This window comes from Centroberyx affinis, unplaced genomic scaffold (assembly GCF_046629955.1).
Source record: "Centroberyx affinis isolate AG114_WGS23_722 - 3 ecotype Tasmania unplaced genomic scaffold, CSIRO-AGI_Caff_v1 ptg001079l_1, whole genome shotgun sequence".
Lineage (NCBI taxonomy): Eukaryota > Metazoa > Chordata > Actinopteri > Beryciformes > Berycidae > Centroberyx > Centroberyx affinis.
In genome coordinates this window covers 371,958-386,569 of record NW_027279626.1, presented here as the reverse complement: position 1 = coordinate 386,569, position 14,612 = coordinate 371,958, and the positions used below count along the sequence as shown (strand labels likewise).

The window sequence follows — 14,612 nt, the reverse complement described above, 5'->3', positions numbered from 1 at the left end:
TCTCTGAGAATGGTGCTAAATAGCTAGAGAATCCCACCGAGCGTTTAGACTGTGTTAGTGTGTGTGTGTGTGTGTGTGTGTGTGTGTGTGTCTAGGGAATCCCACCGAGTGTATGGAGAGTGTGTGTGTGTGTGTGTGTGTGTTATATCTTGCAGTACCCACGTCAGGCTCAGCCTCCCAGTGGATAATGACTAGAGATTGTCTGCTCTGTCTCTGCAGGCTCTGTGGGATCCTCCCCTCATTTACCAGCACACACACACACACACGCATGTATACACACACACACACCCGCACCCAGCAGGAAGACGTCTATGATCTGCAGCTCTGTCCAGTGACCCACTGTGACACTCTGATCAAAACACATCGCAGTCGCCTCTATTACGCTGGAAAGACAAAACAAGAGCTGGGCCAGATTCAGGCCCAATTAAGTCCTCCTCAGCTCATTCAAAAGCTCAGGGATGAAAATCCATCATATCGTTTGTTTGTGTTTTTCCTCAGATGCCGTTCAATTCAAAACTTTACCTGATCAATTAAGTATGCAATTCAATTCTATTCTATTCAAATCATGTCCAGTCTAGTCTGGTCTACTGTTTTTTGTTTAGTCCATGCCAGGACAAAATTTGGACAGGATGGCAACCTCATCAGTTAAGTATTCCACAACTATTCTGCTTATTCTCACTACATTTTCCCTTGTTGTCAATTGGCTCACAGCACACTGACTTTCTTCAATATGCAGAAGTTCTTAAATATAAGAAGGAAACAGTGTTTGGTTTTTTAAATGCATACATCAGAATTATCAACATAAGGCTAATGTTAGCTACTTGGCCATAAATGTCTCTTTTACTTCGCTAGCTAACTCAGCTGCTCTTCACCTTTTCATAATTCCTGCAGCTACCGAGATAAAATAAAATCCTGCCCTGAGATGCTACATTTAATTTTACTACATTACATTCTATATTTAATTAAAGCTTTATTATCAGCTGTTTATATGTTAAATAGGTAATTAAGTAATTAGAACAACTCTTATTATATAAGTATTGTTATTGTATTTAATAACTGATATAGCTACTGTGTATCAAAAGGTCTATTGGTCTTGACTACTATTGGTCTTGGTCTAGTCTTGGTCTTGACTACTATTGGTCTTGGTCTAGTCTTGGTCTTAACTACTATTGGTCTTGGTCTAGTCTTGGTCTTGACTATTATTGGTCTTAGTTTAGTCTTGGTCTTGACTACTACTGGTCTTGACTACTGTTAAGCTTGGTCTGGTCTAGTCTTGGTCTTGACTACTATTGGTCTTGGTCTAGTCTTGGTCTTGACTGTTATTGGTCTTGGTTTAGTCTTGGTCTTGACTTCTATTGGTCTTGTTCTAGTCTTGGTCTTGACTACTGTTGGTCTTGGTCTAGTCTTGGTCTTGACTACTTTTGGTCTTGGTCTAGTCTTGGTCTTGACTACTATTGGTCTTGGTCTAGTCTTGATCATGACTACTATTGGTCTTGGTCTAGTCTTGGTCTTGACTACTTTTGGTCTTGGTCTAATCTTGGTCTCGATTGACTACAACACAGGTTGCAAGCACATGATAAGCAGTTCAGCTCACTGAGCCACCACAACGCTGTTCAGAATACTTCTTATTTTCTCTTTTAACATGATACCATGATGTGTTACAATGTTCTTTGCCAATAAATATTAAAAGCTTTTCTGGCATCTCTGAAAATTCGTTAATGGCTCTATTTCACAGTACATTAGGCCCTCTAGTAAAAATAAGTGCACGGCCTATGCAGAATCTACTCCAAAAGAAAAAAAAGAAGAAGAAGAAAAAAGTTATCAGTGATAACCAAACTAGCTGTGACAGCTTTTAAAGGCACAAAATGGAGGAAGAACTTTGTAAACTTTCAAATTGACAGGGTGAAAGTCAGAGAGATGCCTCGGGGGCTAATCAAGAGGGAAGACCTTGATGTAGGTTATACCCAACTACAATATAGCAGGCTATCCACGCACACACACACACACACACACACACACATTGTGTATGATCCGCTGTGCTCTTTTAAAGACAGTCTTCAAAGGGCCTTCGCTTCAGTCCTTGTTATCTCACACCAGCTAATATGAGGAAGAAACTTTCACGCTGGTGAGGGAGTCGTGCGCAGATTCCCACAAACACGTTAGGTGCACACGCGTGGATGAACGCTCGCTCGCTCACACACACACACACACACACCCATAAACCCGTATCCTAACCCTAAACTAGCCAATTGTAGAGGTGAGGACCAGGAAAATGCCCCCACTGAAGGATTTTTTTCATCTTTCTATCCTTGTGAGGACATTTGGTTCTCATAAGTATAAAAATACAACAACAACGACACACACACACACACACTCCTTTAGCAGGAGAGGAGGGGAATGGAGCTTCAGCGAGCTGATTAGCACATGCAGTATCAGTGTATGCCAGGGGAAGCCTCAGTGCCCCTGAGCCAAGCAGAGGAGAGCTGAGCGGAGAGCGGCGTGGAGCAGAGCGCTACGTGGTCTGGGTGCATGATGACCAGCTGCACCTTCAAACCCCCCTACTGTACAAACTTTGGAATGACTCGCTTCCATCGCTCTCTCTCCTCCTCCTCCGACTCCTCCTCCTCTCGAAGAATTTGTTACTTAAAGCTGCCGCAGCGGTGCGCAAACCGGCAGAGCGTTTCTCTGCTTTTGGAAAAATACAGCTGTAGGGCCTGTAGAGGAACGAGAAACGGTGGAAATGACAAGGCTAGGTTTTACCGAGTCAATAAAAGCGGTGGTTCTTAACCGGTTTGCAGAATGAGTTGTTTTGTAGTGAGCTGCTGGGGTAAAACTTGAGGAATCTCTTTCTCCTTTGGAATAATAAGTCCATTGGTAGTCTTGTAGAAAAACAGTTGCTCATGTGCCATGGAGCGAGTTCACATGTTGCATGAGATAATGCTTAAATGGAAAGACAAACAATGGCAAGCCAAAATACATCAACTTACATAAACTCTTTCCTTGACTTTCATTAAATTCTAAACCGCATATGATGACAATCTCTGTGACAAAAGTTCATGCAGTTCGCTGCTTTGACAGCATCTATTTATATTTTTCTACCTCCCCTTCATTGCTTCCAGAGCTGAATGTGACAATACCGAGCAACTGATAATTAGGTCTGCCTTGAAATTTTTGGTCTCGCACAACTGTGCTGTGCTATTAACAAGGTTAAGCGCCACTGTGACCCTGTGAATCTCAAAGCAAAGCTACCATAAGTCACACTGTATCAAAAGGGAATCGCTTCAAAGCCTAAAATGACACTATGGAGATAAAGCTACGGAGACGAGAAGATCTGAAGATAAAAATGTCACATTATCAAAAGGAAGGAAATTTTCTATCGTATGGTGATTCGGAATCTAGGTCTCACTAAGTGGATTGGGCTACAGCGCAGCAGATCTAATGCTAAAACTAGATCTATAACATCATACCTTCTAAAGCCACATTCGCTTCCATTATTGAACCTCTTCATGGCAAGGTTGTGACAGCTGGGGTGACAGCAAAAAAGGAGATGGAAAATAAGTCAGAGAAAAAAAAACTGACCTAAGAAATTGTCTTTAGAAGATCTAGCCTATAGTAGAATTAACAAAATGCAGTGTGTAAAGGATGTTGGAGTTTAGACTGACACATACGATTAGATAACATCTACCTCTTTGATGTGATGTAGGGTTGGGTTAATGGACCGATCCCATTCCTTCCAATGCAAATGAAACTTTTATCATTTGTAGTTATACAGGGTTCTACAGTGCAAGCATTTCGCTTTGATACGCTCCTAGAATACCAATTATAGGACTGCAGAAAAAACTCCTGAGAGCAGTGCTGCAAAGTTTGACTGGACGCTGCTCTCTGTTCACTTGACATCACATGTGAATCACGTCCAGGAATTCTTAGCTTTGCATTTTTTTAATTTAGTTTGCATTCAACCCAGCTGAACTTCCACATCAGATACAGCACATGATTGGCAACGCTGCGCAGGGAGACGTTCTGAAAATAGTAATAATGATAATCACTGGCAGGTTGTTTGGGAAAACAGTGTGGGAGTTTTCCACTCCCACACTCACTTTTCCCTGTCTTTGCTTTCAGATGACAGCCTGCTTCTCTTCACTTGCTTTAAATGATTGTGTGCCTGTAAACTACCTAAAATTAGAAGCAGGCTGCAGTGACAAGCTGAACGGAGATTGAAGACTTATCTCATTGCGACGAGAGCTATGTTCTGCTTTGAAAAGATGTCATTTGTTCAGTATTGGGAGTAGAAAAACAAGTTGGGTAATGCTGGAGAACTTGGGATTTCTCACTTTTACATCAGACATTCGCTCTGAAAGTTATTTCTAATGACAAGCTTTCTCCATGTAAAACTAAGTGACAGCCCTCAAAATGCGCAATCGTATTGTTTTTTTTGTTTTTTTTTGGTTCCTAAACTCCCCCAGAATAATTTCGATAACATGAGCAAAAATTGGATTTCTTTCTTTTACATCAGACAGACTGCTGCTCGGAAAATGACAACATATTTCTCCATGGAAAACTTCAAAAGCCACCGCTCAAAATGCATTACTGTGTCCCAAACCCCCCCCCCAAAGGTTTGCTTTTCTGACGCTGGATGTCCAACACATTGCTTTTTGTATTTTCTTGCAATCCCTCTATCACTATGATTGCGAAGCTATTAGGCCAAAAAAAAAGGGATAAATGGGGTTTCTAAATTTTGATGTGTGATCTTAAATTTCTTTTCAACTAATAAGTCCTAATAATTACATTTTGTTCCTTCAGCCTGATATGTTACCCACAATGATTTTATTCCCAATTTTCCATCCCTGCTGGAGACAAGCGAGCTCTCACCTTCTTCGCGGCGTTGATGCACTGCATGTATTCTTTGGCCAGGTCCGAACAGCGTAGGGTCTCCTCTCTGTTCTCCTTATAACAGGACAGAATCTGAACCTGCAGGCCGGGACACACCGGCTCCGTGCTACGCGGCCTGCGGCGAAAGAAGGAGAGAGAAAGACAGGGGGAGGGAACAAAGGGATGGAGGGAAGAAAAGGAAAAAGTTAGGAAAGTTTGATTGCTGTTCTCTTACTGACAGGGTAGGATTCAGACCAGCTCGAAACTACGAGAGTGAGAGAGAGAGAGAGAGAGAGAGAGAGAGAGAGAGAGAGACCTCATTTAGAAAAAAAACATTCTTTGAGTATCCTTGATTTCATTGCATAATCATAAAAACATCACAAAGAAAATGAGAAAATTGATTTAGCATTCACATATATGGTAAAACTAGAGAACATCAGTGAAACCTGCTGATTTTGACATCAAGATCAAAGTTTCACATATTACTTTGGCTTGGATTGGATGTTTTGCTGTTGTTGTTGTTGTTGTTGTTGTACCCAAAACAGAAATAGCGTATAATGAAGTCAGCGGGTACACCAGCTCTTTACTACTACTGTGTCTGCAGGGAGACAGAGAGAAAAACAGACTTGGGACGGAACAGCTGCCGCAACATTAAACAATGCATAGTGTTTACAACAGCGTTCTCTGTTCCTCCACAAGTGGGAAATGCCTAACACCCAAGTCGACGACCAGCCATTGAAATGAGTAGCGGGGTACGCAACGGCAAAAAAAAAAAAAAACGAACATGTCCACGCTCTCGTCACCTAACTACTCTCCCTCTAAATCCGTGCATCTGTTTGGCACGACGGAACGATAAAGGAGGGGAGGAAGAAAAAAAAAAAAAAAAAAAACCCATTAAAATAAAACGAACAGACTCCACGCGCGCCGCAAATTGTCTTAACGCGCAGCCAATCCACTAGAAAGGAGCGGTTTGATTAAATGAGGCGAGGAAAAGATGAAAAAAACAATCAACACCCACACGCCCACCGCAACACGTCTGACACAACCTATAGGGGCGTGTGGTACGTGCTCCGCGGCGAATCGCGCGATTAGTCCTAAATCGCGTTTGATTTGATCAAATAAGGCAGAAAAACGTGCTTTGAGAGATTGAATTAGCCGTAGTTAATATGATGCGTGGGCTGTGGTATAATTGGTCTTTGCCTGTCTATCTGGGTGATTGGTAAGTATGACAGGCTTATTGCCCGCTTGCCTTGCTGTAATGGATTCTGATTGATCGAGGCAGAGACAGCTAACCATGGTATGGACAGGCACACGAACACACACGTCCGTTGTACTCCGTAAACACGAATGCGTAGCACACACACCTCCCCGCGCGCCGACGCTTCGATCTCCGCTGCGCCGCTCGCACGCTCGGCACACACACACACACACACACACACACACACACACACACACACACGCTCGGTTTTCTCTCCGAGGAGCGTTTAACACCGGGTTTAATTGAAAGCCAAATTAAAGGCTCTTCTCGGCTTTGATTCACAGAGGAGAGCCGACCCCGGCGTTTCAATTACAACGCATCCGCAGCCCCGCACGCACACACACACACACACACACACACACACACACACACACACACACACACACACACACACACACACACACACACACACACACACACACACACACACACACACACACACACACACACACACACACCATCAGTAACATGGATGCAATGACTGGTTTTATCTGGGCATGGGTTATAGGGGTTAAAGAGGAAGAGGAACACAGAGAGGGAGAGAGAGGGGGGGGAAAAAATAAGAGGAAGGAAGCGAGGGATAAAAAGATGAGAAAGGGAAGGAACGGAGCGTCCATCAGCGTTCTATCGCGGGGCCGCTTTAAAGAGCTGACGGCCTATCAGATCGCTCTGTTCTCCCACACCACCTCCGCCGGTTAATCTCCGCTCCGTTTCATCTCCCCTCACTTTTTGTCTCCGTCTTCTCCCCGACTCTGTTTCTCTCTCTCCCTCTCTCTCTCTCTGTCTCTCTCACCCCTCTCGCTCCCTCTCATCACATTAACAACATAGAGACGACGACACCAAAGCGGGCCCCCGTCTTTCTCCGGCTGCGCGGCTCTTTTGAGGCCCCGGCTAAGATAAGGAACTCGTCCTTTAATTTGAAATAAACGGCCTTCATCAGGGAAGCCAAAGCCTCCTGATAGCGCCGCGTGGTTTATTAAAGGGGCTTGAAGCAGAAAATTGGTTCAGCCGCGGCGAAGCTAAAGCTCCGTCCGAACGCTACGCCAAATTGAAGGTGAGGTCTTAAATCAGAAATATTAACTGAGCCGCTTACTAAAAAAAAAAGAAAGAGAGAGAGAGAGAGAGAGAGAGGCCCTGGTTTTTCAGCTGGAATGAGGTAAAGCAGGCTGCCTGGCTGCCTGGCTGCCTGTCGAGGCATGTGTGCTATATGTGTGTGTGTGTGCTGTGAAAGGATGCTAACAGGCGCGCATGTGTGTGTGTGTGTGGGAAAAGTCATTTTTTGGGGGGAGTTTGCTACGCATCTTGCGCGCGGTAAATATGACAAAACACACAGTGAGATTAGTCGCTTAATTAATGACGCTGCCCATTATTTTTAATCTCCGGCGGCGGAGGCGGAGGCGCGGCGAACAAAGCGGCCTCAGACTTCTGAACCACGCAGACCAGCTTACGGAGACAAAGAGCGGCAGAGAAATGAAAGGGGAGAAATTGGAAAATGGAAAAGACGCAAAACACAACAACTACAAAAGCCTCGGCTGGCAAAGCTATGAGACTGATAAGGAAGATGCTTTTATCGCCGCTAAACCATGCCTCTCTCTGAGTTAGAGTGATTTTTTTTTTTTTGGTGGTTTTCCTTAATGGCTTTAGCTATACATATGAAACAATGTTTGTCTTACATGCCATTTTATTTATACCCTGTCAACTAAAAAGCAGCGGTATCTCCGCCGTGTTTTTTTTTTTTGGGCGAGCAATTTGAAAATCTTGTTAAATCTGGGGAACGGCAAGCAGAGCCCCGGGGAGGAAGAATGATGAGGATACAATATTGCCACTGACCTGACGGCTATAATACAAGTTCGCCTGTGACAGACTACACACTGTGCATGTGTGTAGTCTGTGTACTACAAACTGTCACTTGTTACGACAATACTTTGTCCTCCATCTTTCTTTCGACCATTTTCGCAACTGAAATAAATGTAAAATGAAACCAAATGTATAATGCAGAATGTGGATCTGGCCTTTTGCAGTCACAGTCACAGTTTGTACGTATCTTTGATTAAGCTGTTCACTACAAACAGCAGTTGAATTACTCCTTACATACAACTTTCTACAAAGATGTAAGTGACATTAGTGCAAACAAGTGAGAACTGCAACATACCGTGGCTTTACCCACCTTAAAACACAGGTTCATTGTTATTCTTAGCAATATTTGTGATCATGAACAACTCTCCCAAAGACTGGACTCATAGAATGAATGAGCTTCAACATCCTGATGAGCTTTATTTCAAAGTGGTGCCAACAGGCATGCGCTCCCTGCAAAACATGACTAGTGTGTTTAATGAAACTAACTTTTTCTTCCACCAGCCACAGAGGCTGATAAATAGAAACTTTACCTGCCACTTTCATTATTTTCTTGGACAAAATGATTTTTACAATGGAAAACAGCCGCCAGAAATGTCTGGTTACTTACCTAGCTACCTAGAGGCTGATAGAGTAGACCAACTTTCCAGCCACTGTCAAAATGTATCAGCATTTGGCTGCTTGTCGTGCAGGAATGCACTTACTCAATAACTGGGTTTCCATTCAAGTACCTCTAATCCAAATTATGATGTATCAAATTAGAAAGGCTGAACAGCAATGACAAATTTTGTGAAGATTTTGTGAATGTTGCAAAAATGATTTTACGTCTTTTTATTGATAAAGAAATTATGCAATAGATAGTGATGGAAATGCATCTGTCATATAAATGGCATAATCGGCCAAACAGATCTTAGCGCACAACAGTTCGCAAGTGGCTTCTGAAGTGTTGCAGCCACAGGCTCTAAACCATCGGTCCAACGCAACCAGAAATGTCACAGCACTGTCTCTCCCATGGATAAGGTGCCTGTCATGGTTGCATGCACATTGTAGCCCACAATAACAACTTGTCCAATACTAATCAATTCTTGAAAGACTCTCCACTTGTCAGAAAGATGTGTTTTCTCACGAAGCGACGTTCCAGCTGACAGAAATGTACATAATTGGACGTTTTTTTTGCGCCATTTAAAAAAAATGTGATTAAAAATTGGATGGAAACATAGCAAGTGTGGGTCCTGGGATGAGAAAATGTTTAATCCCTGGTGTAAAGGGAGAGAGAGGGAGAGAGAGGGGGATGAATCTCATTCACCCTACAGAGCCTTGATGTGTAGAGTGCTCGGTAAACCGGGCCAACCTTATCTGTCCAGGACGGAAACGGCATTTGACATGTTAGAGGGTTGGAATTCCTGAACGCACCAGATTACCGTTGCCGGTTTGATTAATACCGGAGTGGCGGAGGAGAAAAGAGAGAGAGAGAGAGAGAAAGAGAGAGAGAGAGAGAGAGAGAGAGAGACGGCGGACAAGAGAGGACGGAGGTTGGGAGAGGTGAGAAAGAAAACAGCGAAACAGACAGTTCCCTCTTATCTCTTGCTTGTAGCTTGTAGGCACCTGCACCCTGACAGCTTTTCAATTGACTGAGGGCACACATCCTCTTCTCCCCTCCCCTCCCCTCCCCTCCCCCCGCGCCCCTTCACTCGTCCTCCCACATCTCTCCATTCCTATCTTACCCGTGGAAGTGGGGGTCCTCTACGTAACGGCACTCTCTGTCACTCTCTCTCTCTCTCTCTCTCTCTCAACAACGCAGAAGAGGAGGTAAGACCAATTCCTCTCGATCCATCTCTCTTTCATCACTCCTCTGTCTATCAGGTATTGCTGGAGATATTTTCTCCGGGGGTTTCCCACTGCGGCCCCGCTGACTTTTCCGTGACTTCGCATAACTTGAGCCGAAGCGGTTCAATGAACTAAAAGTGTTATTCCATCCTGGGTTTTTTTTTTTATGTTGTTTTGCAGCTCGGAAAAAAGTTCTAAAGGGGTAAACAGTGGTTTCCGCAAAAATATCTAAAAAAATAGCTGAAAATCACTATCTAATGCAGTGAATGGGTGAGTAAATATAAAATAAATAAAATACATTCTGGTACATTTCTGTAAAGTGACCCATTTGTAAAATTCCCTGATATTCCCTGACTTCCGCATGGAATATATCAAATTCCCGGACATTCCCTGCCTGGAACAGACCACTTAGACCTCTTAGATCTACCCATGTATCCTATATATTCTTCACTAGAAATACCTCTCTCTCTCTCTCTCTCCTCTCTCTCTCTCCCCCAACCTTTCCTCACCCACCTGTATATCCTATATATTGCTCATAAGATCGCCCCTTATTTCTTGAAGGAAATTCATCTCAATCCATCCCTCCACTATCTCTCTCCATCCCCCTTCATCCACCTGTATGTCCTATATATTGCTCTTCAGGTACATCCTTTCTTTTCCGTCTTTATCCTCTCATGTCCGTTCATCCTCATGTCCTCCTTTCTTTCTTTATTTCTTTCAATTTGATGTTGTTGAAGTTGCTGTTATATAGTTGTCCTCCTTGCTGGGTTTTGTGATCTTTTAGCTTCAGTTATTCAGTTCTGTTGTGTATTTGTTCATTATCGCGACAATTCTCACTGGCACAATTTATCTTATTTCTGTTTTATCAATTAAATGTATAAACCGATGAACTTAGAAACTACACACTAATCCCTTTTCTCTATTCTGCTCCTTATAGCTACCTAGGGACTTTCTCTTTTCTCTTTTCCCCCTCCTCAGGGAGGTCAAAGGTCAGGATCAGCTACAAAACGCTGCTCCTGGAGCCACTAGGAATCAATGTCTTGCTCAAGGACACTTAAGCAGAGAGGATGCTTGACATCACAGAGCTTGAGCCTGGATCTTCTAGTTGAAGGACCGTCTCCCTACTGAATACACCCCCCAACACCTCTACAGTATCTCTCTTTCTCCTCCCCCTTCTCTCTAATTCCTCTGTATATCTCATATATTACTCATCAATCATCCCCACTTCTCTTGGACTATCCACCCGTTTATTGTACTTCTAAAACAACAATGGATGCTACAGACTGTAAGCTATAGACTAAGGCGGTGAAGGAGAAGAAGAAGCTTTAGCGCATCTTTCTCCGTTGCTTTCTACGGTTTCCAAATGTAACGAGTTTCAAGCCAGCAGGGTCGGCTGTCCCATGAGCCTTTTGCTGCTGACACCAGTGGTGAGATTATAAATTATAGTGTGTAATTTTTCAAATTAGGTATAAGCCTAAGTGTGTGTACAGGGTGAAGTGTTGATCCCTCTGGAGGTGTTGTGGGTCTAATTCAACCAAACACCCACCTGATAACCTCAATGACACACCTGCTCTAAGCTTTTTTTCCTCTTCCATCCAAAGCCAGATTTCTACATGGCTGCTCTCCTGAACCAGCCCCAGGGGTAGTTACACTGTCTATTGGTAAAAAAAGAAAAGGCGCTCTTTGTACTGTAGCTGAAAGCGCTGCGGTGCGTAACGCGCACGTTTGAAATTTAACCTAGTCCAACTTCAACGAGCCACACACCATTTTGTCGGCTGGCTTTTCTATTACGGCGCGGCAACAATTGCCAGGTAGTCTGCTTTTTAGCTTGCACTCTGGACTTGCCTTGTCAGTGCTTCCAGTCTTAACACTGACTGATCTCCTTAGGCTGGTGGGCTGACATCCTCTGACACAGGCGGGGAAGATCTGACAAAGGCTGGCTATTAAGGCTAGTTCCACTACTACTGTAACAGACAGCTGGCCTTGTTAAAATGCCTCGGATACCGGCCCGGGCTGTTTGACGTGGATATCTGCCTTGTCTGTCTCCGTCTCACTCTCATTCTATTACTTTCAACTCTGAACCGATAGCTCTCTCCCTCACTCTCTATCACACACACACACACACACACACACACACACAAAATGTATCCAGACTACAAAAACAACTGTTTCCGCCCTCGTGTCTCTTTCACTCTAGCTGTAATTCCGCAGCTAGGTAAAGCCTGTCATGTCGGTGAATACAAACTGCCTCTGCTAAGTGGTCATCAGTTATGCGTGGCAATCTCTATTACAGTGCGGGCCAGCTCCGGACCGGCCTGCTGCCACAGACCATTACGAAGAAGCATCTACTCCACTTTATCATACAGCCTAGCTTTGCTACTCATTTATTTATTTTTACTTGGATTTGTTGGATTTAAACTTTACAAAGGCTTTTATGCGCACCGAAACCCATTCAGAACAAATTCCATTATCTCAAAAAACATCATCAGTCGGAGCACAAGGCTATTTTTCTTAACACTACAAAGGCCAAGCTTCAGTTAAATTTTTTTTATTTTATATCTCAGTTTTCAAAATGTTCCTCCATTACTTTTTCTAGGCCAACTTTCTGTAAAAAACAGATTAGATTTTCAAAATCTTACAAGGAAATAGTAGTTATAACTATATTCACCCCTTCACCTGACAACTTAAAGAGTAACTAAACCCAAAACCCAAATTTGTGGTGAAGCCTGACACCTAATGGTGAAAAGTAGGGTACTGAACTGGCCATCTGCTATTGGCTGGTCTTTGTGCCAGCTGATGTCACCACCTGTTGTACTCTATAGAGGGTGACATCACCTGGCACAAAGACCAGCCAATAGCAGATGGCCACAGATTTGGGTTTGGGGTTTAGTTAATCTTTAAGATAAGACAAGATATACTTTAATTGTCCCCTCAGGGAAATTTGTCTTGGACTACATGCTGTGGTTTCATAGAACATACAACACCAACATAGAGACAGCGGCATCATCAATAGCACAACGTCGAATAGCAACACAGCGCGACATCAATCATAGCGACATCATCAAAAACACGACAGCAGCATAACAACATAGCAGCAGCATCAAAAACACATCAACCACATAGCAGCGTAGCAGCAGCATCACAGACGCCATCAGCATCAATAAACAGTGTGGGCACCCAGGCACAATCACTTGCACACACTCCAAACAACAGCAGACATGGCCCTAACCCATACATTTTGCATGACCCCACCCACATAAATCCACTCCCACTTCTAGTGTCAAACAGACATTTTGGATATACACATTCTATTACCCAAAACTGGCATTATGCTAAATTGTGTTATCTATAGGAGCCTAAGGGTCTTCCACTGCATTGCATCAATTGGAAAACTCAGTTAATCATCTCCGATACTGTCGGTGATGACACAGTGGTAATTTTGCTAATGCAGACAGTATAGAAAGCTGCTATAGAAACTGTAGCCACAGAAGCAGTGGTACAGCACTGAGGCTTTCTGAGTCATATAATAATACACGAGGGAGTGTCCTTTCTATGCATTCTAATGCTACAGCTTCACTGCTCCAATTCAGAGTTAAACGTTGCATCAGTTTGATTACCAGCACTATGGCAAAATCTACTACTGCAAAATCTTTTCGGACAGAATTTTCTATGATCTACTTCTGCAAGGCAACAGACACAGGCAGACAGTAAGCATACTTCTAGAAATTCTGAGCAATAGATTTTAGCTTCACAAGGGGAAAAGCATCTTAAATAAACATCCAGACCCTTTGATGTGGCAATGATCTTAAATATACATCTTTTTCTTGAACATACTGCTAGATTTAGCTCTACCTGCTCCCCACATTGCAAATATACCCAAATTAACAAGTCAGTCAAGTTTAGTCTGGTATTGAGTGTTAAAATATGTATTTTTCTTAAAACAAGTGAAAGAATCTGCCAATGGTTGTTTCCAATGCAAATCAACTTGTTTCAGTAAGTGTCATTATCTTGCTACTAGTGGAGTGAGCCACCTTATTTCAAGATATTGTCACTTTAATTTCAGGAAAATCCTCTAAACCAGTTGCACTGGAAACAAGTGAAGTGCTGACAAGGTTTTTGAAGGTCTGGATAAAGAAAGCAATGCACACAGAGCAGGAGAGACAGGGGGGAGGATTACTGAAGCAGCCCTGTTATGCTCCATGGAGTTTGACATTTCAGAGTGCTACAGGTTGCAATCGCACACACACACACACACACACACACACACCGAGGCGACAATGACACACTGGCCGCGTGCTCCCTGGTCCCTCATCTCCCGGAGCGCTGGCAGCCAAAGCCCTCTCTGCCGCGAGGATTAAACTGTGGATTAACACATCACACACACATACACACACACACGCCAAGACATGTATGCAGGTATACACACTGGGGGAATCGTACACACTTGTACAGAACACAGGAGCACACACACACACACACACAGTGCAGCCAGGTGGTTTTTAGAGTCACCCACAGCTCATCTTAGCTTCATTATAAAGCTCTTTGCTGGGAGAAACTTTACTCAAATAGCTTTACAACTTCTAACCAAAACCAGACTTAGTAGGACTTGGGCTTCCTCAGCCGTGGGACTGAGTCGAACAGTCCCGCTCTGCTTCCCATCCAACTTGTGGAAAAGTGCTGTGTGTCTGAACTGTGGTCATCCAGTGGCTAAACTCTAGTCTTGTCATTTGTAAATGTTAAAAACACGGCACTGGCTGTTGCTTTTGAAATATAAAAAATGATTAAAGTGTCTTTCCATCAACTC

General features: G+C 43.4%; 1 protein-coding gene across 1 annotated transcript in view; it reads right to left on the bottom strand.

The window, feature by feature from the left end:
* Window positions 1–14,612, bottom strand: part of chchd6a (coiled-coil-helix-coiled-coil-helix domain containing 6a) — a 76,954-nt gene that overhangs the window by 21,062 nt on the left and 41,280 nt on the right. Inside the window, exon 7 of the mRNA XM_071523310.1 lies at window positions 4,870–5,005. Coding sequence (XP_071379411.1) covers window positions 4,870–5,005 — 136 coding nt within the window. The remainder of the gene's footprint in view (window positions 1–4,869; window positions 5,006–14,612) is intronic.